At 38.1% G+C, this 25,736-nt stretch overlaps 1 protein-coding gene across 2 annotated transcripts in view; it reads right to left on the reverse strand.

The window, feature by feature from the left end:
• LOC150077938 (uncharacterized) overlaps positions 1–25,736 on the reverse strand; it is a 635,130-nt gene that overhangs the window by 371,325 nt on the left and 238,069 nt on the right. For both annotated transcript variants that reach the window (XM_090384667.1, XM_090384666.1), the window contains exon 7: positions 17,345–17,435. In XM_090384667.1, coding sequence (XP_090240793.1) covers positions 17,345–17,435 — 91 coding nt within the window. The remainder of the gene's footprint in view (positions 1–17,344; positions 17,436–25,736) is intronic.

Below are 25,736 nucleotides of genomic sequence, written 5' to 3' on the forward strand. Positions count from 1 at the left end.
TGCACTGGCCACCCATGTCAACTGGATGCACTGCCTTAGATTTAATATGCTCCTTAACTAAGAGCATAACCACTCCACTGCTCCTCTTGTATTACATCAAAATATACCCCACCCTTTTAGTTCATTACAGCCTCAGAGATCCCTTCCTCTGAGGCTGTAAGGAGCTTCTGAAATGTCAGGTTTATAATAAATCTCCCCATCTCATTATGTAATAGTTTACTTCCTTATTAAATTACTCTCATGATTTTCTTCTATACATCTTTTTTTTTTTTTCAGTATGGGTAAGATAATGGGAATTGATGATTAAGGACGCAATATAAAAATATCTTTTAGTACACAGGTCCCCAATATCTGAATATTCATTATACAAGTCCCCACAGTTATGAGGTTAAGATATGAAGAATGCAATGAAAATGAGGGATTTTTGGAAAAGTTTTAATATTCTGCACAGTATAAAATGATTGGCAAAGCTTGGAAAAAAATTTAATTTCATGTAGATTAATGAATAGCTCTTGGGAAAAAGTTATACCCTGATGCTGTTCATGAATATGAAGAATGCAACATGACCAGGTTACAAAATGAAATTGTAAGTCTTGCAAAAGAAGTGGGATTCCACAAAGTTCATGATGGAGATATTGCACAATTGCTTGAATCAAGTGCAGAAACCACTTACAAATGAGAAGTTAGCAGAATTAGACCAACTACCCACAGAAGAGGAAGCCAAAAATGATGATGCGATAGAATCACCAAATGACAAAGATTTGAAAATTAAAAAATTAAAGGAAGCCCTTTAGAAAATTGACCAAGCACTGAATTTTTTGTGAGAGTGACCCTCTTCATGATCATGCAGCAAAAGTTAAGCATGAAGCTAAAGACTTAAGTAAATGCTACAAGTTTATCTGAATAAATATGACAAAAAAAAAAAAAAACCCCTCTGGATTCATTCTTTATTTGTAAAACTGAAAAATAGCGTAACTTCAATAAACTTTACTTAACCTTATATTGTTCGACATATTACAATAAAATATGTCTAATAAAATAATTGTCTCATTTTTCATTACCTTCAATCCATTTTTTATTACATACTTCATAATACAGTTAGTACATAATACAGTTAGTCCCCAACTTACGTAAGCTTGAGTTATGTAACTTCTGACTTGCGTAAATTTTTTTGGTAAAATCGTAAAGATACTTTCTGCATAATTTTTTAAAAATGAAGTCAAATGAAGGAACAATAAGTATAACTTTTTATTTTCGTTTCCATACAAACTATGTTGGATAATAGCCTGCAGTGTGACTAGAACCTAGGTAAATAACTAGAGTTAATATTTCATTTTCTGCTTTAAAAAATTCTGAAGAAATATTTGATAACATGTGTTTGAAACAGGTTAACTACGCTGAAGCACTTCAGAAAAACCCCACAACATTCAAGCCACATGGACTGTGTCCCATCGGCTATTTCTTAGGAGATTTATGCTCTAGCCCTTCATCTCTACATCCTTTCCCTCCCTTCCTTTCTTTCTGGATTGTAGAATCAGTTCACTTTTGTTTGATAAGGAAGTGGAGTTTTTGTTTGCATTTTGTTTAAGTATTCTTCCATCTTTTGATATTAATAGAATTAGAATGTTCCTTGGTTGGTATCCATTCTTCCCTAGTTTCATCCTTTAAATAACTGTCTTAAGTTTTTGTTTTATTGTTATTTTCTGGGTCTAATATTTGTTCTTCTTGGCATTTTATTTTCTTCTTCCTTAATAGTATCTTGGTCTCTCTCTGGAGCATTGTTTGTACTGCTCAAGTTTCTGTAAGGTATGAGTTTTTTGCTATTTTAATCATCTATGACTCTCTCCTCTACCTTTCATTCACACTCACAAGCATACTACTTCTTTTTCTAAAATTCTATTCCCAGTGCCCTTCATTAGTTGGTTTCATAACAAAAAGATTTTCTGAAATAAGGTCAGCTACCAACCTGGAGGGACAATGCAACAACCAGGTCTAGTGGGAATTTTGACCAGTGTTTCCTACTGAGCACTGCAAGAAAGTGTGGCTGGACTATGCCCATGGTATAGTGAAGTGCATGAATAAATCACTGAAGGGAATTCTAGTAAAGAATGATGAATTAAATGGAAGACTTGGGACAATTGTTTAACTCAAATCGATTTTGTTTATAACTTAGCAGTTTACAGTGGTAGTTTCAATTAGTACCCATATTTCATCCTGTATGGCCATGATCCTGTTCTGCCTATTTTTTTACATTTTGTATGTAATATTTGTTACATGTCAGGTTATTGCAGTGAAGTTGAAATTCATGTCACCCTAATATTTTCAATGACTTCACGTCAAACTACATCATCTAGTGTGTGTTTCATTTGCACATCATAAGGTGTGACAGCATCTCTTGTAACTTAACCCTGTGAAGCTCTTTACAGAAAATTTCATTTTGACCATTATCATGGTGCCACCTAAGAGAATAAGTGATAGTGGTGCTAGTAAATCTACCAAGAAAAGGAAAGTAATCGATTTCGATCAGAAATTTAAAATAATAATGATGTATGAAAATGGTCAAACATTAACAAGTATTGTGCACAATTTAGATTTGTCATTGTCAATGTCAACAGTGATCACAACAATAAAGGACAGACAGAATATCGGCACTAATGAAGTAGACTATAATAACCAAGGTTAGAATGGGACTAATAAAAGAGATGGAAAAGTTACTTATTGTGTGGATGGAAGACCAGATCCAAAAACACATCCCCCTCCTTAAGCTTCCACCTCATCAAAGCAAAGAGTCGTGCCATTTTTGAGGACCTTAAGAAGAAGAGCAATGATACTGAAACCACTTTTGTTCCGAGTCATTTTTGGTTTGATAGCTTCTGTAAGAGAAGCGAATATCATAATGTTGCCATAAGTGGTGAAGCAACAAGTGCAGATGGTGAGGCTGCCAAAAAATTCAAGGACAAATTGGATGAGATTATAAGAAGTGGTGGTTATTTGCCATCACTTCTTATAATCATCAACAACAAATATTTAATGTGGATAAGACTAGCCTTTCTGGAAAAAAATGTCTAGTAAGACTTATTTTATTGAAGAAAAGTTGATGTCTGGGTTTAAAGCTGCCAAAGGCAGGGTAACACTCAGTGGGGGGGGAATAATATAGCTTAAACCTTTAGTAGTTTATCACTCAGAAAACCCATGGGATTTTAAGGGTATTGACAAGAAACTGCTTCCTATAAACTTCAGTGCTAACTCAAACACCTGGGTGACAATAACTATGTTTGAAAATGGTTTCTAAATGTGTTTGTCCCTGAAGTTGAAAAATATTGCTTACAAATGTCAGTGCCTTTTAAGATATTAATGCTCCCGGCAATCCTAAATATCTAGATGATCTGCACGACAACTTCAGGGTGGTATACTTCCACCCAAATACAATGGCTTTGATTCAATGGATCAGGGAGTTATCCGGACATTCAAAGCTTATTACATACGGACAACATTTTCTGGGGCTGTAAATGTAAAACATAAGAAGATGGATCTGTGGCGATTTTCAAAGATGTTTAACATCCTTGATAGAATATGCAACATTTTAAGAGCCTGGAAGGATGTGGCAACTTGTATGAGCGGAGTTTTAAAAAAAACTTCTAAAACATTCCGAGTATAACAATGAAGGCTTCAACAAAGATGAGCTGATTTCTGTTACCAAAGAAATTGTAAACTTAGCCCAGGAGTTTCAGTTGGCCCTGGAGGATGAAGTGTAGATGAGCTTGTGGATGAATGAGGTGAAGATTTAAGAACAGAAGACCTAGCCTAGTTGAACATGCAAAGAGTTAAGGAGCAAGGGAGAGCCAAATCCATTGAGGAATCGGAGAAACCCAAGAAGCAGTTCAAATTAAAGGAAAGGAAATGGCAGAAGTATTTTGTAAAATTTAGGGAGGTCTCTCTATGTTTGATGGAATGAATGAAAACACCAAACGTTTCTTGAAAATAGAAAGAAAAGTTCAAGATTGAACTTTTCTTTCTTATCGTGAAATTTATGAAGTCAAAAAAAAAAAAAGCATAAGAAACAGATGAAGATCAAAGAGATCATATCATGTACTACCTCCTTGACCTCTACTCGGCCTACAACACCCTGTGATTAATGCTTCAGGTTCATTTTAAGTTACCTTCAGTTCATCACCTGAAGTGTTCATATCTTTGACTTTGAGTGTGGCTTTGACCAATTTTCTTAAATATGTACACTTAGGTTTTGATTCCCTTATTAGCCCTTATAAAGCCTATAGGGTGTACGAAATACATATCAGTTTTTACAGTACAATAACATGCATTTTTTCTTCCTTTTATGTTTTCGTTTCTTATATGCCACTTCGGTTACTTCACCACTACCCCCCAGATAAAGTTTTTAATTGTTATGGTATTTAACTATTTTTCTTCGTCCTTTTGAGGATATTATGTGGGTTTTGTAATTTTGGCATATCAGGGATATGGTAGCAATATTTTATTAGACATTCCTGAGTAACATAAGTGCACATTTTATTTATTTATACAAAAAATAAATGTTTTAATTATTTTTTTGTTATTTTATTTTATTTTATTATTATTACTTATTATTATTTTTTTTGGATGGTTCAACATAAGCCATAGGCTTCCTTACGCCATATGGCCATCACTAATACTAATACATAAAAATCACTTACACTGTGCTGCCACTTTACTAGGTACACCCCTTCTGTACACACAAATGGTTTGTCCCACAACATTTTTTTTTTTTTTATATATATAAACCCCAAACACGAGAGGTATTAGAACCTATAGTACTTAGTACCATACTTGGGTTCGAGGTTGAGAAGACGAAAGAAGATATTTGTTGACATTAGACTTTGAACTTCTGTAGACTGTAATTTTCAGGAAATACGTATGAAGGAAGGTTGTTCCAGAAAACGGCAGTTGAATGAATAAACAAGGAAGATGAAAAGTTGGTTCTGTGAGTTTGAAGTTGGACAGTAAATGGGATGTTGGCTGGTGGTGGCACATGTTCGGATTGTTTAGAAAGAGAGAGCAGAAATTATAGAAGCCAATTCAGAAGAACAGTGCTCATGGAAGTATCTGTAGAAAAGGCATGCAGCAGAAACAGTACGTCTATGAGACAGAGAGTGGAGAGACTCTGTTAGAGAGGAGTCATTAATTAACCTAATTGCCCTCTTCTGAATGGAATCTAGAAGCCTGAGAGAGGTTTTGGGAGCATCGCCACAGATGTGGGAACACTATTCCATGGTAGGGTGGATTTGCGATTTGTACAGAGTGAACAGAATAAAAGTAATCCCGAGAGCGAAAGAGAAAACCAAGTTTTTTAGATGCAGAGAAAGCAATATTTGTAATGTGCTTGTGCCAAAAGAGATTAGAAGTCAGGGTAATCCCCAAAAGAGATATATTATTTTGCTTAGAAATCGGAGTGTCACCAAAAATAAGTATAGGAGCAGAAGAATCCTTTTTGCGAGATATAAGACAAGAAAAGACTGAGTTTTAGAAGAATTAAAATCAACTAAGTTGACTTTGCACCACTGGATAATTACCTGATTGGCATTTAAGGAATTGGTAATGGATATTCGAGAAGTTGATTGAGCAGGGCAAGGTTTCTCAAAATGGAAAGTGGAATGCAATGTGCTATTATCGGCAAAACTATGGATAGGATTTCAAATTAATGCAAGAATGTCATTAATATACAAGAGGAAAAGAGTGGGGCGAAAGAACTGAACCTTGGGGGACACCGGCATTAGTGGAGAAGTTAGAAGACAGAGAGCTATCTACCATCACCCTCAGTGAGCGATCAGAGAGAACTGAACAACCAATTACAAAAAACAGTTGGCAAACCATAAGATGGAAACTTGTTTAGAAGACCTTTATGCCAAACACGATCAAAAGCCTTTCAGATGTCAAGAGCAACTGCTTGGGTTTAACTAAACTTTTCCATTGAATTTATCCATAAATGGGTAACATAAGCCAGAATATCACCAGTGGATCGACACTGACGGAATCCATGCTGGTGATCGTTGATCAGACAGAAGGTTTCTAGGTAGTTTAAGAGTTGACGGTTAATTGATTTCTCGATTACTTTAGGAAGAGTTGAAGTAATTGCAATGAGACAATAATTGGATCGGAGGGATTTGTTACCCTTTTTAGGAACTGACTAGATATGAGCAAATTTCCAGGCAGAAGGAAAAACACCTTTGGAATATGAAAGTGAAAAAAGGTGACAAAGAACAGTAGTAAGTTCAAGAGCACAGGTTTTGAGAACAAGTGGATAAATACAATCAGGACCTGAAGCTTTCTGGGCATCAAGTTTCGTCAAAATACTTCTGACATTCTTTTGACGGAAGACCACAGGGGGCATTGAATGGAGTATGTCGGGAATGGTGGGAATTGTTTTACCAAGATCATTAATACATGAGTTGGAAGGGAAATGGGATGCTAGCAGGTTAGCTTTATCTTTGGCTGAAGTGACAACAGAACCATCTGGTTTGGACAGAGGTGGGAGCAGAGATGGGCAAAAGTTGCGGCCAATAGCTTTGGCAAGAGACCAGAATGCTCGGCTACCATTAGGGCAAGAAGCACGTTTTCTCCTCTTAGCCTGTTCAAAATATAGTTTGGACTGATTAATAACTGCTTTACAATTGTTGCAAGCTTTGGGGTAGGCAGAAAATGAAACTGAAGATTTGGAAACAAGCCAATTACGATATGCAAAGTTCTTCTCTTGAACAGCCTTAGCACATTTATTGGAAAACCAAGGTTTAGTTAAAGGACGATATTTTAAAGTGAATATGGAATAAAGTATTCCACACTCCACTACAAGAATAATTTCCTACAAGAATAATTTCACTGACACAATCTGAGCATACGTTGACATCAGAAGTTTTGAAACAGTAATCCGACAAAGGAAAAGAAGAAAAGAAATCTCGCAGATCATCCCATTTTGCATTTTTGTAATGCCAAACAATACGATTGTCTCTTCTCCATTGGAGAAGAGACAATCACCAAGTTGTGAAATGAGGTGCCTAAGGGACCACTCACTTCAACCATGTACTTAGAATGGTTGTTTATGAGAAAAAGATCTAGTGTTTTGGCTGCATGATTAGGATTATCCAGTATTCTTGTAGGTAAATGAACAATCTGTGCAAGGTCATTAGTGATTGCAAAAACCTCAGCATCTCGACCAGCTGGGTCGGTGCGACTAGAAAACGGAAGCCAGCTGGAGTTGTGAACGTTAAAATCACCAAGGAAAATTACCTCACTGTTAGGAAAGTTGGACTGGAGAAAGTCAAGTTGCAAAGAGAGGAAGTCAAAGAGCTCCAAGTGATTAGTGGAGTTGGGAGAACGGTAGAGACAACAGGTGAATTTGACACAATGAGGTAGAGAGATTTTAAGCCAGAGAAGATCGAAAAGATGAGATTCCAAATTACCAAATCTCTGACAGGGAATATCAGAACAGACATATGCACAAGTACCACCTTTGAGACAAAAGGAATCATACAGCGAATAATTTGGGCAACTGAGATGAGCAGTAGTTCAATCAACCGATAACTAAGATTCTGTCAGAAAAAGTACGTGGGGTTTGGCAGACTGCAAGTGGAAATGGACATCGTTCAGATTGGAATTGAGACCACGTATATCTGTGAAACAAACTAGGAATATTGGAGGGTTAGATCTTTTTGCAGATAAGCTTACTCTATTTGTTTGACAATTCATGATGTATTCAATAATAAGATAAAGTAATGGGGACATGGTAAGAATATACCCAGATCTTTGTCAAAACGTGGCCTCGATAATGCCCCCCACATTCACACTACTCAGACTCCCTCCTGTCACTATCCGGCAGAGTAGAGGTAGCAAGATTATACACTAGCTGATCCAGAAGCCTCCTAAAGAGTTACCAATTGGTTTGGTTCTGTTTGGTGTACTAACTAGCGCCCGGCCTGCGAACACCTTTTTAGAGCTGTACCGTCGAAATGTAGGAAGATTGGATCTCGCGATGATATTCATCATAACCTCGAAAATCATCAGTCATTCTCCATGATGGAAGAGATGGGGAAGGGTTGACCGGAACTTAGCTGTGGAGACTAAACATCGGTTCCACCATTTCAAGCCTCCAATAAGCAAAGTGGTGGTATTGCACCGATTGATGAGAGTTATCTACCACCTAGTAATGCCTGGTAACACAGAGGGGTGGCATTCCTCCATGTGGTGTGGGTGCCACACCTCGAACCCTGCTTATATGTGGTTGAGTCAACCACAGTGTGCTTGTGCATGGAGCCAGGATTACTGGCTCCATGCAGAAGCATGGAACAAATGAAGCAGCTCCCTTTAGGACATCGTGTTGTTTATACCCAGGATTACTAACGGTCCCACCATCGTGAAGGTGCAAGCAGAGGATCTGGCTATCACCGAACGTCCGTACTTTGCCGAAATTCGATTCACTTGACTTGAATGTCAACCAATATCAGTTCCACCAGTGTTTTCGAGTCCCAGGTAGCAAGGTACAACTTGTCTGACATATCTGAGAGAATGTCTGTGACAACCTCAAGGACAAAATTGGTAGTCAAGCATTCTGATTTCTTGTCAAAGCTATTGGCCAGAACTTTTTCCCATTTATACTCCCGCCTCTGTTAAAACCTGATGGTTCTAATGACACCTCAGTTAAATATAAAGCTGACTTACTGGCATTTCTTCTAACTCCTGTCTCTATGACCTTGATAAAACACCTCCCACCATTCCCGGTACATTCCACTCAGTGCCTCCTGAGGTCCGTCAAAAGGATATGCACTGCTTCTATTGGAATGAGCCGCAGCCTGGAAAATAAGATGCAGGATATTTCAGAGACTGCTGGGAATCATTGGGGTACAAGTAAACACATGGGTTGTGTTAGGGTAGCTAAGAAAAAGAACAGGTGCATGTATACTTGTGTGTACACCAATGCTAGGAGTTTAGTAAATAAATTTGATGAATTTGAGGTATTGCTCAAAACATCAAAGGCAGATATTGTGGGGATTTCAGAGACGTGGTGTCACACAGATATAAGAAATGCAGAACTGGAATTTGGGGAGTACAATGTGTACAGAAAGGATAGACAGGATAGGAAGGGAGGAGGGGTTATGCTATTAATTAAGAAACACATAAAATCCAAGGAAGTGAAGCCAGTCGACATCGCTGGACAGTGCAGTGTCGAGTCAGTTTGGTGTGACATAAGCATTGGGAGATCAAAATTGAGAGTAGGAGTGTGCTATAGGCCTAATGACTCTGATGAGTATAATAAGAAACTGTTCGGAGAAATAGAGTGGGCCAGTAAATCAGAGAGTCTTATAATGGGGGATTTTAATTTCCCAGATATTGACTGGAATTTGGGGGCTGGTCACTCACACAGTAGCAAGGCTTTTGTGGATTTATTGGATGATTGTTTTCTACATCAGCATGTTCGGGAGGCAACTAGAGGGAGTAATACTCTTGATTTGATTATCAGTAGTGATTCTTCATGCATTAAGAATCTGCAGATAAATGAACCACTTGGTGGCAGTGATCACAGTGTGCTGAAGTGGGAGTTACTCAAAGAGGTAACTACCATTAGGGGTAAAGGGAAGGGGTATTGCTTTCGTAAAGGCGACTACAATGGACTGAGACAGTATTTAAATTCTATACAGTGGAATCAACTGATGATATTGCCAACAGCAAATTCAAAATGGGAAGCATTCAAAGAACTTATCGTGGAAGCTACTAGGCTTTACATACCAACTAAGAAATATTGTTCAAGGTTTAGGCCTAAATGGTTGTCAGATGAACTAATGAGGCATATGGCAGAGAAGAAAAATGCATGGGATACATACAAATTAACACGTGACACGGATGCCTATGATAGATACAAGTTGATCTGTAACCAAGTTACAAAGGAGGTTAGGCAGGCGAAGGCAGATTACGAGAGATCCTTGGCAAGGGATGCGAAGAAAAACAGCAAAGAGTTCTTTACTTATGTAAACTCTAGAAGGAAGGGGATGAATCAGATTGGTCCACTTGAGATCGATGGGTCAACTGTTGATGACCCTGCTCGGGTAGCTAACAAACTAAATGAATATTTTGCATCGACATTCACACATGAGGAGTTATTCAGCGAGGGGAATGCCAGAGGTGTATTCAACTCTAGCAGTAAGCTAGAGAATCTTGTAATAACTGAGAGCAAAGTGGAGGAGAAATTGTTGAAGATAAACACAAGAAAGGCACCTGGGGTGGATGGGATCTATCCAGTTATATTAAAGGAGGCAGCAAAGGAGGTAAGCAAACCCTTAGCCATAATTATGAGAGCTTCCTTGGACTCAGGGGAGGTACCCATTGACTGGAGATGTGCAAATGTGACCCCAATTCACAAAGGGGGATCAAAGGCTGACACAAGTAATTATAGACCTGTGAGTTTAACTTCTGTTCCCGGAAAATTAATGGAGGCACTGGTGAAAGAAGCACTGCAGGATCATCTAGACAAGACTTCAGTTATAGCTAGGACACAGCATGGTTTTGTTAAGGGGAAGTCTTGCCTGACCAATTTGATTGGATACTATGATGCAGTCACAAAAGAACTGGATGCAGGGAATAACTTTGATATTATATACTTGGATCTTAGAAAGGCTTTTGATACTGTTGCACATGGAAGACTGCTGCACAAATTGGAGCAGTGTGGCATTGGAGGCAAGTTGCTGCTATGGATAAAGGGGTGGTTGAGGGGGAGAAGACAGAGAGTGGTAATCAATGGACACTGCTCATCGTGGACTAATGTTATTAGTGGAGTCCCTCAGGGTTCAGTATTGGGGCCTTTATTGTTTTCTGTATTTATAAATGATATTGATGATGGTATATCAGGCTTAATGTCCAAGTTTGCAGACGATACGAAGGTTGGCAGGGTTGTCAAGGACACTACTGACACTATGCTGCTGCAACAGGATTTGGAAAGGTTGAGCAGATGGGCTTCGAGGTGGCAAATGAAGTTTAACATTGACAAATGTAAAGTACTACATATGGGAAACAGCAACCCCAGAGCAACGTATCAACTCTGTGGTACTACACTGACAGTGGTAGAGAATGAAAGGGACCTGGGGGTGGTGGTGCAGGCAGATATGAAGTTCTCTGAGCAGTGCAGACGAGCTGCAAGAGTAGCTCATGGTGTATTGTCAATGATATATAGGAATTTTTCTAGCAGGGATAAGGAGGTGATTATTCCCTTGTATAAGGCAATGGTCAGGCCACACCTAGAGTACTGTATACAGGCCTGGAGGCCTCATTTCAGGAAGGATGTAGAGCTGCTGGAACGAGTACAGAGAAGGGCAACTAGATTGGTGAATGGGACAAAGGGGTTCTCTTACGAAGAAAGGCTTAAGTTTTGCAAATTACAGTGTCTGGAAACTAGGCACCAGCGGGGTGATCTGATAGAGGTGTACAAAGCCTTGAATGGTTTGAGCATGCTCAATGCTGATGGGATTCTTCCTCTAGCTCAGAAAAATCACCTGAGAGGGCATAAATTCAAATTGAGGAAAGACAGATGTAGGATAGATGTGCGGAAATTTGCCTTTAGCCAGCGGGTGGTTGGTGGGTGGAACAGACTTCCATCCCTTGTCGTGGAAGTTGATAGCCTAAATAAGTTTAAGGCTCAGCTGGACAGGTATTTCGAACGAACAGAGGGGTGAAGTGGAAGTGGTTATTTTTATTTATTTATGTTACTTTTTTTTTTTTTTTTTTTTGGCTGATGCTGCATAAGCTTGCTTTCTTGCATCAAATGCCTCTACTAATGCTAATGCTAATGCTAATATCAGAAGAATTTTGAAAAATCTTAATGCCAAGAATGCTTCAGATCCCAATGGTATTTCTCCACTTTTTCTCAAAACCTTTGCTCTTCAGCTAACTCCTGTTCTGTTACCTTTTAACAATTTCTTATGCCACTGTTGTTTTTCCTTTTGTTCATATCCAGGCAGTTCTCAAAAAGAGTGACAAATCCTTCCCATCCAATTATATTTCCACTGCACTCACTTCTACTCTTTCTAAAGTAATGGAGAAATCCATTAACTGCCAATTCCTAAATTATCTTGAAACCATCCATCTGATCAATGATTACCAATATAGATTCCATCAATGTTTATCCACTGTTCATATACTGGCATATATTATCCATCTATCAACAAATTCAATGGAAAAGTCTGGTGAAACTTAAGAAGTTGCACTTGACATTTCAAAGGATTTTGATTTATGTTTGGCATAAAGTTCTTCTAAATAAGTTTCCATCTTATGGAGTGCCAATTTTTTTTTGTTATTGAGTATCCAGTTTTCTCTCTGACCACTCAGACAGCTCTCTGTCTTTTATCTTCTCCACTAATGCTGGTGTTCCCCAAGGTTCATTTCTTTCTCCACTCTTTTCCTCTTGTATATTAATGACCTTCCATTGACTGGTAATCCTATCCGTAGTTCTGCTGATGATAGCACATTGCATTCTACCTTCCAGTGTGAGAAACCTTGCCCCTGCACAAACATCTTCAACTTCTTGAATATCCATTACCAATTCCTTAAATGCTAATATCCACGTAATTCTCTAATGGAGCAAAGATAATTTAGTTAATTTCAATCCTAAAACTCAGTCTTATCTTATATCAAAAAAAAAAAAAAAGCTCCTGCTTATCTTCGAGTTAGAGGTTGATGTTTCCAATGGACTCATTGAATACACTGACTTAAAAGACTAATCAGTGATGATATGCACAGTCTGAAGCACCTGTACTTGATGAGGATGAAAGACCACTTAGGGAAGCACCTGTCCTCGAATACTTTGCCTTGAAAGCATACTCAGTGATGAAATGTGGGCTAACTAGAAATGAACTGGCCTATTTGTACTAGTCCTCTTGAATCATTAGTGATTATCTAAAAGCTGCCAAAGCTCCTGCCTGCAGTATCAGGAACCGCATCACACACCTGCCGTTCGCGGAATAAAGAACCACCTTGCTGTAATCTAAAGCTTGCCAAATGAAGTTCTTGCTCCATTTGCAGCTCACCTTAGGACATTGTGTTGTAGGAACTGGTGACACTTTGGAATTACAATTTCAGTATGATTTAGCCGGAGGATCTACTCATGCAGAAAGTATCATTCAAGAAAATGTTATGAGCTATTCACGGCAGCATGGTGGAAATTGTTTTAAATATGCTGTTGCATGGTTTGCGTTTTAAGGAAGAAATAGTCACCTCATGCTGAAGAGGATGTTGATTTTCACCTCCATCAAGGATACAACAGAGATGTGAGTTTGACAATGAGTGTCACCTGTGGTCAGATCACCTCTTCTGTTTTGATTGCCACAGAAACATTCTACATGTATCAGTTTCAGTCACAAAAAAATGGAATGTGCTACATCTGTTTCACTCAAGAAAATTGGATGTGCCCTGGAGGTACATAGATAATTTTATTAGCATTGTTCTTGCTCCATTTGCAGCAAAACTCGTCATCTCTTGAAAACTTGTACAGCAAACGTTTGGAAAGCATCAAAGTGCCTTGTCTTCAGTAGAAGGGCCTCACATCCAGAAGTGAGTGTTTGAACGCTGGATGCCCCATCAATCAATTCCTCTTGTAGATCCTGGTATTCATGGCACCTGTATAGAAGATGTACCTGGTCTTCTCTTTCTCCACACGTACACGATGAACGTGTTGAAATATCTAAATCATTCAATTTTCCAAAGAATGACCAGTGTCCTATAAGCAGGAACGATGAATATAGATTTGGTTGAAACCAACTTGGCATACCCTTCCCAAACTGTTTGATGCTTGGAAGAAACTTTTTGGTTATTAAACCCTTGGTGTAGTTGTTCAATCTGTTTTTACACCAATCAATAAGAAGAGTCCACAATCATTTCCTGTCAGACAGTAACAGTACTTTAAGTTCTAACTATAAAAATCTTCTAAATATATAGCCAATGTGATATGTATGAAAAAAAGAAATAAGAATTGCTGGGGGTTTCTACTAATCTGATTTTAATGAAATTTGTGAAGGTTTGACAGGTATGTCTATAAGAGTCAAATATAAAATTTCAAATCCATCCACTGAGATTTTAATTATAACATGCGGACAGACAGAAAAAAACATAATAATTATCACCTTTCTATTAATCCAATTTTAATGGAATTTGGAATGACTGACTTAACAAATATTTCTCTAAAAGAATCAAATACAAAATTTCATAAAAAGTGGAGTCTCAAAACTATTTCTTATTAACATTAAAAATTCATGGTGGTTAGAGATAAAAATTTAGTAACCAATGGCAAATGTATTTCTGGAGTCCTAATTCAACCTTTTTCTAAAGTAATGGTGAAAATCCATTAACTCCCAACTGCTACATTTATCTTGAAACCATTAATTTTCCTTTCAATGAGAAAAGCAAATTCATACCCCATGTTCTTATTCATTAGTCATACAAACAAGAAGTTAATAAAGGGGTTGTAGCATGATGCTCATTTATTAAATCCATAAAGATTTTAAAAACAACATTTTGGAATTTAAAAGTACATCACCAAGGGTGTCAAGACTAATACTCAAGATTTCTAAGAGGTACAAGCTAAAGATTATAATGATTTATGCACCAACATCAAGCCATGATGATGAAGAGGTTAAAGAAATGTACACCGAAATTGAGTCTTCTAGATGAGCAGAAAACCCACTACACTATTATTATGGAGGACTTCAATGCTAATGTTGAATTCCAACATTGAATGACTTCAATGTTGGAAAAAGGCAAAACAGCGCAGAAAGAGGAACTATAGGAAATTTTGGAATTGGTGAAAGACTTGTGGAATTTGCAGAATCTCAAGGACTGTCAGTAATGAACACTTTTTTCAAGAAAAGGGTGAACAGAAAGTGGATATGGAAGAGTCCAAATGGATTAACAACTAATGAAATCGACTTCATCCTCATTAACAGAAGATATATTGTGAATGATGTTACCATCCTGAATAAGGTAAATGTTGGAAGTGATCACAGAATGGTAAGATGTACACTTGATATAGATGTAGGAAAGGAAAGGAAAAAAAACTGACTCGAGTAAATAATACAAAGGTCTTTGAGATAACAGAGGAGGAGAAAAAGCAGTATGTACTGGAACTTAAGAACAAGTTTGAGCTTCTGCACACTGCTCAGGACCAAGATATCGAAGAGGAATACTACAACTTTCTGAAAGTGATAAAGCCCAAGAAACCTATAGGGAAAAAGAAATCCAAAGAAGAAAAAATTTGTCAAGAAACACTTGTCACGATGAACCGAAGATGACAAATGAAGAGCAAGAAAAACACTGACAGAGAGAAAATTGAGTATACTGAGTTATACAAAGCCATTAGAAAGAGACTCAGAGAGGACATAAGAAGATTTAACACAAAAGTAGAACAAACATTAAGGGAAAACAAAGGATTTAAATCAGCAGCCATAAGCAGTAATACAGAAAGACAAATGATACTGAAACTGAAGAATAGCGATGATGTACTTATAAACATCAGAGAAGGTATAATTTAAATAGCAGAAGACTACTATAGAGAATTATACAAGGAGCGAGGGAATGATGCCAGCAGTGGGGAAGATGGATTGCAAAGTAGCAACACATACGACATACCTGATATTCTTCCTGATGAGGTAGAACATGCATTGAAGAAAATGAAGAATCAGAAAGCCCCGGTGGAAGATGAAGTTACTGTAGAGTTGTTAAAATTGGGAGGAAGAGACATAACACAAAAACTGGCAAGGCTCTTCACAAAGTGCATTAGAAAAGGTGTGACGCCTAAGCAGTGGAATAATGCAATCATAGTTTTGCTGCATAAGAAAGGAGATAAATCAGAAATTGGAAATTATAGACCAATTAGCTTGTTATCCCACATCTACAAGTTGTTCACAAGGGTCATTACTAACAGATTAGAAAGAATACTTGATGACAATCAACCGAAAGAGCAAGCTGGCTTTAGGACAGGATTCTCAACTATGGATCACCTTCACGTAATATCACAGCTAATGGAGAAAGCAAATGAATATAAAACACCATTATTCCTGGCATTTGTGGATTATGAAAAGGCATTTGACTCCATACAGCATAAGCAATGTTTCGGGCACTGGAAAGACAAGGCATAGATACCCCATATATTATGATTTTGAAGAAAATATATGAGAGTGCTACCTCCTTTATTAGACTAGACAAAGACAGTAGCAAATTTAAAATCGAGAAAGTAGTTCGACAAGGAGACACAATATCTCCGAAGCTGTTTACTGCTGCCCTTGAGGAAGCTTTCAGAAGATTAGACTGGTCGCAGAAAGGAGTCAATGTGAACGGAGAGTACCTAAACCATTTACGATTTGCAGATGGCACTGTGGTCATAAGCCACGATCCCAAAGAATTAGAGGAAAATCTTAATCAGTTATGCACAGTTAGTAAGGATTTTGGACTAAAGATGAACATGGCTAAAACAAAAGTAATGATGAACAAGTATGCCACAGAAAGGGAAATAATGATTGAAGGAGCAGTAATTGAAAAGGTGGAGTCATATACTTATCTGGGACAAGTTATTAGCTGTAATAATGATAAATGGCGGGAAGTCAAGAGAAGAATAAATTTTGGATGGATAGCATTCAGGAAATATACTGAAGAGCAATATCCCAGTTTGTCTGAAACATGAAATAATGAACCAATGTATACTCCCCACCATGACTTATGGAAGTGAAACTTGGGCACTCACCAAACGAATGGAAGAGAAGCTGAGAACTACACAGCGAAGAATGGAACGAATTATATTGGGAATCAGACTGTTAGATAAGAAGAGAAACATATGGATTAGGCAGCAAACTCAAGTAAAGGACATTCTTATCAAAACTAAAGAACTAAAACAGTCTTGGGCAGGACACATAGCTCGAAGACATGATGACAGATGGACTAAGAAAATAACAGAATGGTACCCAAGAGGAGCTAGAAGAAAACCTGGAAGACAAAGGCGGAGATGGATAGATGAAATTCATGAGTTTTTGAGTAGTAAATGGATGGCCAGTGCTCAAAATAGAAGGAACTGGAAAGTGGCTGGAGAAGCCTTCATCCTGCAGTGGACTGAAAATGGCTGATGATGCTCATTTATTAATATTATTCATCATGGCGTATAAAGTGTTGGAACAGTTTTCTTCTTGATTGATATCACTAACAAAGAAAACGTCTCATATAAAGATGATTAAGCTGTAGTTATTAAATTCTAACTTAGTCTCCTTATGAATGGGAAAACTAAGTTGAATATGAATGACATTTTAATAAATGCAAAATTACTGCCACTCACTTTTCCTTCTTATGTGATCTAATGCTTTCCTTCTGTTTTTCCTCTTAGCATCTGATTTACCTGAAGATGGGATATGTGTCCTGCATGGTTCCTGTAGGGGAAATAAGTGTGAATTCATAAGTATGGTGATTCTGAGGATTATATAAATAAAATCACTTTATTACCAAAATAATAATATATAAATAAAAAGAGTAACCCAAAACAAGAATCTCTGAGGGGTATACAATTTAAAAAAAAAAAAAAAAAGTTGTAATATTCACAGAAACAAACTTTGCTTTGTAGTACACTGGAAGAACAGAATTCATGAGATACCTGGTTCCTGGGCAACACAATGCTGTCACCCCTCTTTAGTGGACAAACCCACTGCTTGGCAGGTATATAAGTACACTGCATAAACATTGTGAGTTAACAGACTTTGAAAGAGGGATGATAGTGGTTTCCCAATGCATAGGTCACTCTATCGCAGGGGTGATACAGAAATTGTGCTATCCCCGTTCAACAGTATCAAGAGTGTATCGGGAATATGCCATTTTCAAGAATAACATCTCATCATGGACAGTGCTGTGGGCTGAAAAAGATGGTGGATGAACATGGCCGTCAACGTCTGTCTCAGATTGTTTCAGCCAACCAGAGGGCGACAGTGGCACAAATCACCACCAACTTCAACAAGAGAGCCACCAGAAACGTTTCCACAAAGACCATCAGGCGATTGTTAGCCGCAGTAGGTTATGGGAGCCATCAGAATCCCATTGCTAACACCATGACACAAGTATCTATGCCTCAAATGGGTGAAAGAACATCAGCACTGGACCTTGGATGATTGTAGACAGGTCTCCTGGTCCGATGAGTCCCATTTCCAGTTATTTCGAGCAGATGGGAGGGTTCGTATCTGGAGGAAACAACACATGGATATGCACCTGTCATGTCAACAATTACTGTTCAGGCAGGTAGATGGTAATAATCTGGGGCTTGTTCAATTGGCACACGTTGGGACCTCAGGTATCATCTCTGAATGGTCCGGGTTATGTGTCCATCGTTGCAGACCATCTGCATCCCTTCATGGTCATCGTGCACCCACAGGGCAATGGACTCTTCCAGCAGGAAAATGCGCCTCCCCAAAGAGCCATGGTGATTAGAACATGGTCCGAAGAGCATTCTGCAGATTTTACCCCCATGGAACGGCCTCCCTGTTCATTGGACATGAACTCTGCGGAGCATTTTTGGGATGCTGTGGAAAGGTCCGTTTGAACTTTGGACACCCAGGAATGTCTGTCACATAATTATGGACAGCGGTGCAGCAAGCACAGATGGAAATACCTGTGGAGCGCTTTCATGAACTAGTGGACTCAATGCCTCGCCATGTGACTGCCCTTATCCAAACAAAAGGTGGGCCTATCCATTACTAGGTAGGTATCCCGTGATTTCTGTTCACTTGGTGTAAACTGCAACCAGAATCACTAACACTCAATTACACAACAGAGGGAGAAACCTACAGATGCTAAGCAAATCTTTCACATACATGCTATCTACATACTGCTATCAGCATGTTCAGGAGGCAACTAGAGGGAAGAATACTCTTGATTTGATTATCAGCAGTGATTCTTCATGCATTAAGAATCTGCAGATAAATGAACCACTAGGTGGCAGTGATCACAGTGTGCTGAAGTGGGATTTACTCAAAGAGGTAACTACCATTAGGGGTAAAGAGAAGGGTTATTGCTTTCGTAAAGGCGACTACGATGGACTGAGACAACATTTAAATTCTATACAGTGGGACCGACTGATGATGTTACCAACAGCAAATGCAAAATGGGAAGCATTCAAAGAACTTATCTGGAAGCTACTAGGCTATACATACGAACTATGAAATATTGTTCACGGTTTAGGCCTAAATGGATGTCAGATGAACTGATGAGGCATATGGCAGAGAAGAAACATGCATGGGATACATACAAATTAACACATGACACAGAAGCCTATGATAGATACAAGTTGATCTGTAACCAAGTTACAAAGGAGGTTAGGCAGGCGAAGGCAGATTACGAGAAATCTTTGGCAAGGGATGCAAAGAAAAACAGCAAAGAGTTCTTTACTTATGTAAACTCTAGAAGGAGGGGGATGAATCAGATTGGTCCACTTGATATCGATGGGTCGACTGTTGATGATCCTGCTCAGGTAGCTGACAAGCTGAATGAATATTTTGCATCAACATTCACACATGAGGAGTTATTCAGCGAGGGGAATGCCAGAGGTGTATTCAACTCTAGCAGTAAGCTAGAGAATCTTGTAATAACTGAGAGTAAAATGGAGGAGAAATTGTTGAAGATAAACACAAGAAAGGCACCCGGGGTGGATGGGATCTATCCAGTTATATTAAAGGAGGCAGCAAAGGAAGTAAGCAAACCCTTAGCCATAATTATGAGAGCTTCCTTGGACTCAGGGGAGGTACCCACAGACTGGAGATGTGCAAATGTGACCCCAATTCACAAAGGAGGATCAAAGGCTGACACAAGTAATTATAGATCTGTGAGCTTAACTTCTGTTCCAGGAAAATTAATGGAGGCACTGGTTAAAGAAGCACTGCAGGATCATATAGACAAGACTTCAGTTATAGCTCGGACACAGCATGGTTTTGTTAAGGGGAAGTCTTGCCTGACCAATTTGATTGGATACTATGATGCAGTCACAAAGGAACTGGATGCAAAGAATAATTTTGATATCGTATATTTGGATCTTAGAAAAGCTTTTAATACTGTTGCACATGGAAGACTGCTGCACAAATTGGAGCAGTGTGGCATTGGAGGCAAATTGCTGCTATGGATAAAGGGATGGTTGAGTTGGAGAAGACAGAGTGGTAATCAATGGACAGTGTTCTTCGTGGACCATTGTTGTGTTCTGTATTTCTTAATAATATTGATGATGGCTTAATATCGAAGTTTGCAGATGATTCGAAAGTCAGCAGGGTTATTAATGACACATTGACAACATTGACAAATTTAAACTAATGTATATGGGAAGCAGTAACCCCAAGGATGTAGAGCTGTGGAAACGAGTAAAGAGAAGGACAACAAGATTAGTGAATGAAACAAAGGGTTGCTCTTACGAAGAAAGGCTTAAGTTTTGCAAATTACAGTGTCTGGATACTATGCACCTGCGAGGTGATCTGACTGAGGTGTATAAACCCTTGAATGGTTTGAGCATGCTCAATGCTGATGGGATTCTTCCTCTTGCTCTTAGAATAATTGCCTGAGAGGGCATAAATTCAAATTGAGGAAAGACAGTTGTAGGTTAGATGTATGGAAGTTTGCCTTTAGCAGTGGATGGTTGATTGCTGGAACAAACTTCCATCTGTTGTAGAAGTTGATAGCTTAAACAGATTCAAGGCAGAACTAGACAAACATTTGGAGCAAGTGGATGGGTGAAATGATAAGTGTGTGTGTGTGTGTGTGTGTGTGTGTGTGTGTGTGTGTGTGTGTGTGTGTGTGTGTGTGTGTGTGTGTGTGTGTGTGTGTGTGTGTTTTGGCTGATGCTATATAAGCTTGCTTTCTTGCATCATGTGCCTTTGCTAATGCTAATTCCAGAATAATATACCAAATGAGTGGTACTGCACTCAAGGTAGTAAAGAACGAAAGGACCTGGTGGGTAATTATACAGTCTGACATAATGTTCTCTGAGATGTGCAGAGAGGTTGCTAGAACAGCTCAAGGGGTTTTCTCAATAATATACAGGAATTTGCTAGCAGGGAAAATGTGATAATTATTGCATTGCATAAGTTAATGGTTAGGCCATACCATGAGTACTGCGTACAGGTCTGGAAATCTAATTTTAGGAAAAATGAAGATCTGTTGGAAAAGGTGTGCAGAGAATAGCCATAAGGGACAAAAAAGGGTACTCTTACCAAAGAAGACTACAACACTCAGAAAATTGCAGCATTTGGACACTAGACACTTGAAAGGAGACCTCATGGAAGTGTTCAATGCTTTAAATGAACTGGTTAAACTAAATGCAAAATGGCACCTCTACTCTTATTCAGATGATGCCAATAAATTGAAAGAAATTTAAACTGAAAAAAGAGGATCATTGCATGGTAGATGTGTAAAAATTTTCTTTCTAGCCAGAGAATCACTGATTGTGGAATAAACTTCCATCTAGTGCTGTGGAAGTAAAGCATGTGTATGTTGTGAGGGCACAGACACACACATGCTTGAGTGACTGTGGTTTAGGCCTATGTGACTACCAAGTATGTGATTTTCTTGTGTTAACTCTTCTGTTATATAGTATTTATTCATTCTCTCTCTCTTGTGTGTGTGAACTCCTCCATATGTGATCACCCTAGAGCAGTGGTTTTCAACTGAGGTGCCGCAACAACATTCCAGGGGTGCCACATAATATGTTTAAGTTACTTAAACATATATTTTTTTAAATTTATATATTTATTTCATTATAAAAAGATGTACGGTATCTTTTTAATTTTGTGGTGATCTATAATTTATGTTTATTTAGTACCTCTATATAAAGAATAAAATTATACCGTGTATAGAGGCACCTCCGTAGCCAGGTGGGCAGGAGCAACAGTGCGTAGCACACGCTTCTTGATCAGACCGGGGTTTGAGCCCGTGACCCCCAAATACGGAGGATGCGGAAAGGTCAGGAAATGACCTCCGCATATCCCCAGAGCAATATGGCCTTAGTTGCTAATGCTCCAAAGAACAATAACCGTGTATATATAATTTGTATTATGAATTGTAATTTTGTTTATAGCTATAATATTGTAATAACTATCGTATAACATATTTTTTAATATTATATATATATATATATACACAGAGAGAGAGAGAGAGAGAATTAGATGTAAATGGAAGAAAATTGAGTGGGGTTGCCACAAAATAAAATAAATTACTTAGGGGTGCTGTTATTAAAAAAAAGAAGCCACTGCCCTAGAGTATAAACAGAATGTTATTTTTTAATACTAACAAATGGACATAAAACAACAAACTTAAATTATATTAAGAAAATATAATTAAAAAAACATTAAACATTTAACCCTTTAAATTATAACCTAACAGTAACAGCAAACACTAATCGATGAAGGTGAACAAAGTACTAGAACTGTCCAAAGACCATATTTTAATATGGTTTTATAAATAAAAACTTTTGTGTATAGTGAAATGTTTTCTTCATTATCATAATCTATATGATCATGCCCTTGAAGCGCTACAAGATGTGTTCAAAATGTTAAAGGAGGGACTGAACTATTATTTTCGAAATAATAAAGCTTACTGGCTATTTGGATGGGTCTCCTTTGAAGTAGTTTCTTTGACATTGTACATACACTACTTCCAATGATTCTACAACTTTTGGAAGAAAGAAAGAAACACAGGAACTATTAGCAATTCCAAAGAAGCCCTGATATACTTCTTTTGGAATTGCTTATAGAGTTCTTGCGTCTCTTTCTGAATAATTTCCTTGGTCCTTGCAAATCTCTGACCTTTCGAGGGAGCTGTAAGGTTGGTTATAAAAAAAAATTCTCACAAGCTAAATTTGGTGAGTATTAGCCAGGGAGGAACTACAGTCATGGAATCCTCCCCAAGAAACTGTTGAACAAAAATCACTGAGTGTGCAGGGGTGATGTCACTTTTCAAGTATCGATTCCTTGAAGGCCACTTTTCTGGCTGTTTTCTCCAAGAGCATCATGCAATCACTATAGAACTATTTTATGGTATTTCCATTCACTGTTTGGCCGTGCATGACAAATTCATAATAAATAATGATTGCTCTGGGCCTTAAAGAAGACAGAGTCTTCCATTTAGAGACTGGACCTTTGTTTCGGAGTGATAGAGCTATACAACTAAGATTCATCGCCAATAATAACAGAAGAAACAAAAGTTTGAGTCAAAAGGCAGCATTTTGATGAAGATCCTGTTATAATAATAATACCCATATAGTGCAAAGAAGCTACAAGCTTTTGCTATTCTGGCTGGGTTAAAAAAAAAGGGGGGGGGTGAATAAGAAAATACAAATTATTTGCTTGCATAGGTACCTATCCAGCTGACCTTTGAATTTATTCCAACTATCAGCCTCTACACTACCTCCAAAGGCAACCTGTTACAACATCAACGACTTGCTGGCTAAAAGAAAACTTCCTACAATCTAGTCTAAACCAATTCTCATTTAATTTGGAATTTACATCCCCTAGTTCTGTAATTCTTTATAAAAATGAAAATTCTGCCTTCATTCATTTTACTAACCCATCTGAGGGGCTGGTTGCTAAGCGCTGTAGCCCATATAATCAGATTCTTTCCTCATACAGTCGTCCTTTCGCCGATCTTTTTGTCTTTACAAGAAGCTCAATGTCTTTTCAGATGAGATCTCCACACCTGGACACAGTATTCCAAATGCAGTCGTACAATTGCTTTATATAGTGAGATTATGACCTATCTCTACAGGATAGTGTTCGATAAATCATCAAACCATGGGCTTTTCTGCCTGCCTGTCTGTCTGTATTGTAACTCCCAGATCCCTTTCTTGCTTTACTGCTTTTAATTCAACTCCATCATGTGTATAATTTATTTTGGGGTTGCTATTTCACATAAGACCATGCATTTTGCACCATTAAAATTTAGCTGCCACTTTTCTGATCATTCTTGAAGCCTGTTCAACTCATCCTGAAGGAGCACTGCTTGGCACTGATAATTAACAACTCAACCAATCTTTATGGTGATTACAAATTTTGACATCATGCCTTCTATCCCTTCAACGATGTTGTTTATGAAAATCAGACACAACAGAGGTCCAAGAAGTGCTCCTTGGGGACCCCACTTCTGATACTACACCAATCTGAGGAATATTCATTAAACACAACCCTTTGCCTTCTGTCTTGCAGCCACCCAGAATCCATCTTAGAATCTTTCCAATAATTCCAGCATGTTATAGCTTAAACAGTAACCTCTCATGAGGGAGTGAGTCAAATGTCTTGTTAAAATACAAATAAAGTATGGTGAAATTGTTTCCTACATCCAGCTTATGAGTAATTGTGTCAAAATAGCTTAACAGGTTAGTTAAACATGATTTTTCCTCAACAAAACTATGTTGTGTGTTCTTCAGAATGCCATTTCTATCTAAATGTCCCTGGATTACACTGTTAATCATTGCCTCTAAGATTTTCCCTAACACTGAAGTCAGACTAATTAGTCTGTAATTACTGTTGGTCTGTAGACTTCACTCTTAGAACCACCTTTATATATGACAATATGTTGGCACTTCCCCAGTCCAAAGATACTCTCATAATTAACTTTAATGGTTCAACACACTCACTGGTGGCCTCCTTCAAAATTACTGGATATATGCCATCAACTCCAGAAGCCTTGCTTGCCTTTATACTCAAACGTTTTTCTGATAAATAGTCACTGTAATTTCCAAATTGTTAATTTCATATGGCTGAGCCTCATTCATACAGCCTCTTCTCAGCACGAAGGGTCTTTCTTCAGTAAAGACCCTTCAGTAAATTACCTGTTCAATTCGTCTGCAACATCAGCTGGGTTGTCTAAGACTTTCCCACACCCAGTGCACAAGGGGGGTCCAATATGATTAGCTTTCTTTATTGCATTCTCATACCTTAAAAAATTTCTTGTCCCCATTCTTTGCTCTCTTGGCCAATATTTTTTCTTATATGTAGCCTTGGCCTCTCTAACCTTATCTTTGGTGCTATTACAAATCAAATTGTAGCTGTTATAGGTTTCAGTAATTTTCATTGGCTGCATAACTATTCCATGCTATCCTTTTCTGCTCCATGCTATCCTTTTCTGCTCCATGCTATCCTTTTCTGCTCTATTTGAACAGCCAACTCTGCATTCATCCATTTTGGTATCCTCCTTCTGCAATACTTTCTTAATGGTATATATGCATCCATGGTTTCTGTGATTTTTGCTTTAAAGGTATTCCAAAATTCAAGTGTATTTGCACTCACTCTGTGATCTGTCCAATTAATAGATGCCATATAGCATTAAACTAACAAAGTCCCCTCATCTGAAATTAAAACACTCACCTTTACCTTTAACTACTCCAACATTTTTCTTTAGCATCCAACTGACGACTGCTTGATCACTAGCAGCTGCCAATGGTTCATGTATTTTAAGCCCTGTGATATCATCTAATTCAAGAGTAATGATGAGGTCAAGACTATACTCACCACTCTCTATATGCAAGAATTCACCATCCTCTGTGATCAGCAGCAAGAATGTAAGGCACAAACTTACATGATATGCATTGCATTCCCAAATCTTGTGTTAAAACTGGCTGACACATCCTTTAAGAAACACCAGTTTTACTGGCAGCTTCATGGATAGTTAAATGTCGATCATTCCTGACCATGTCACAAATATAATTAATTGAA

The sequence above is a fragment of the Mastigoproctus giganteus genome, chromosome 11 (assembly GCF_048544385.1).
Source record: "Mastigoproctus giganteus isolate SK-2022 chromosome 11, ASM4854438v1, whole genome shotgun sequence".
NCBI lineage: Eukaryota > Metazoa > Arthropoda > Arachnida > Uropygi > Thelyphonidae > Mastigoproctus > Mastigoproctus giganteus.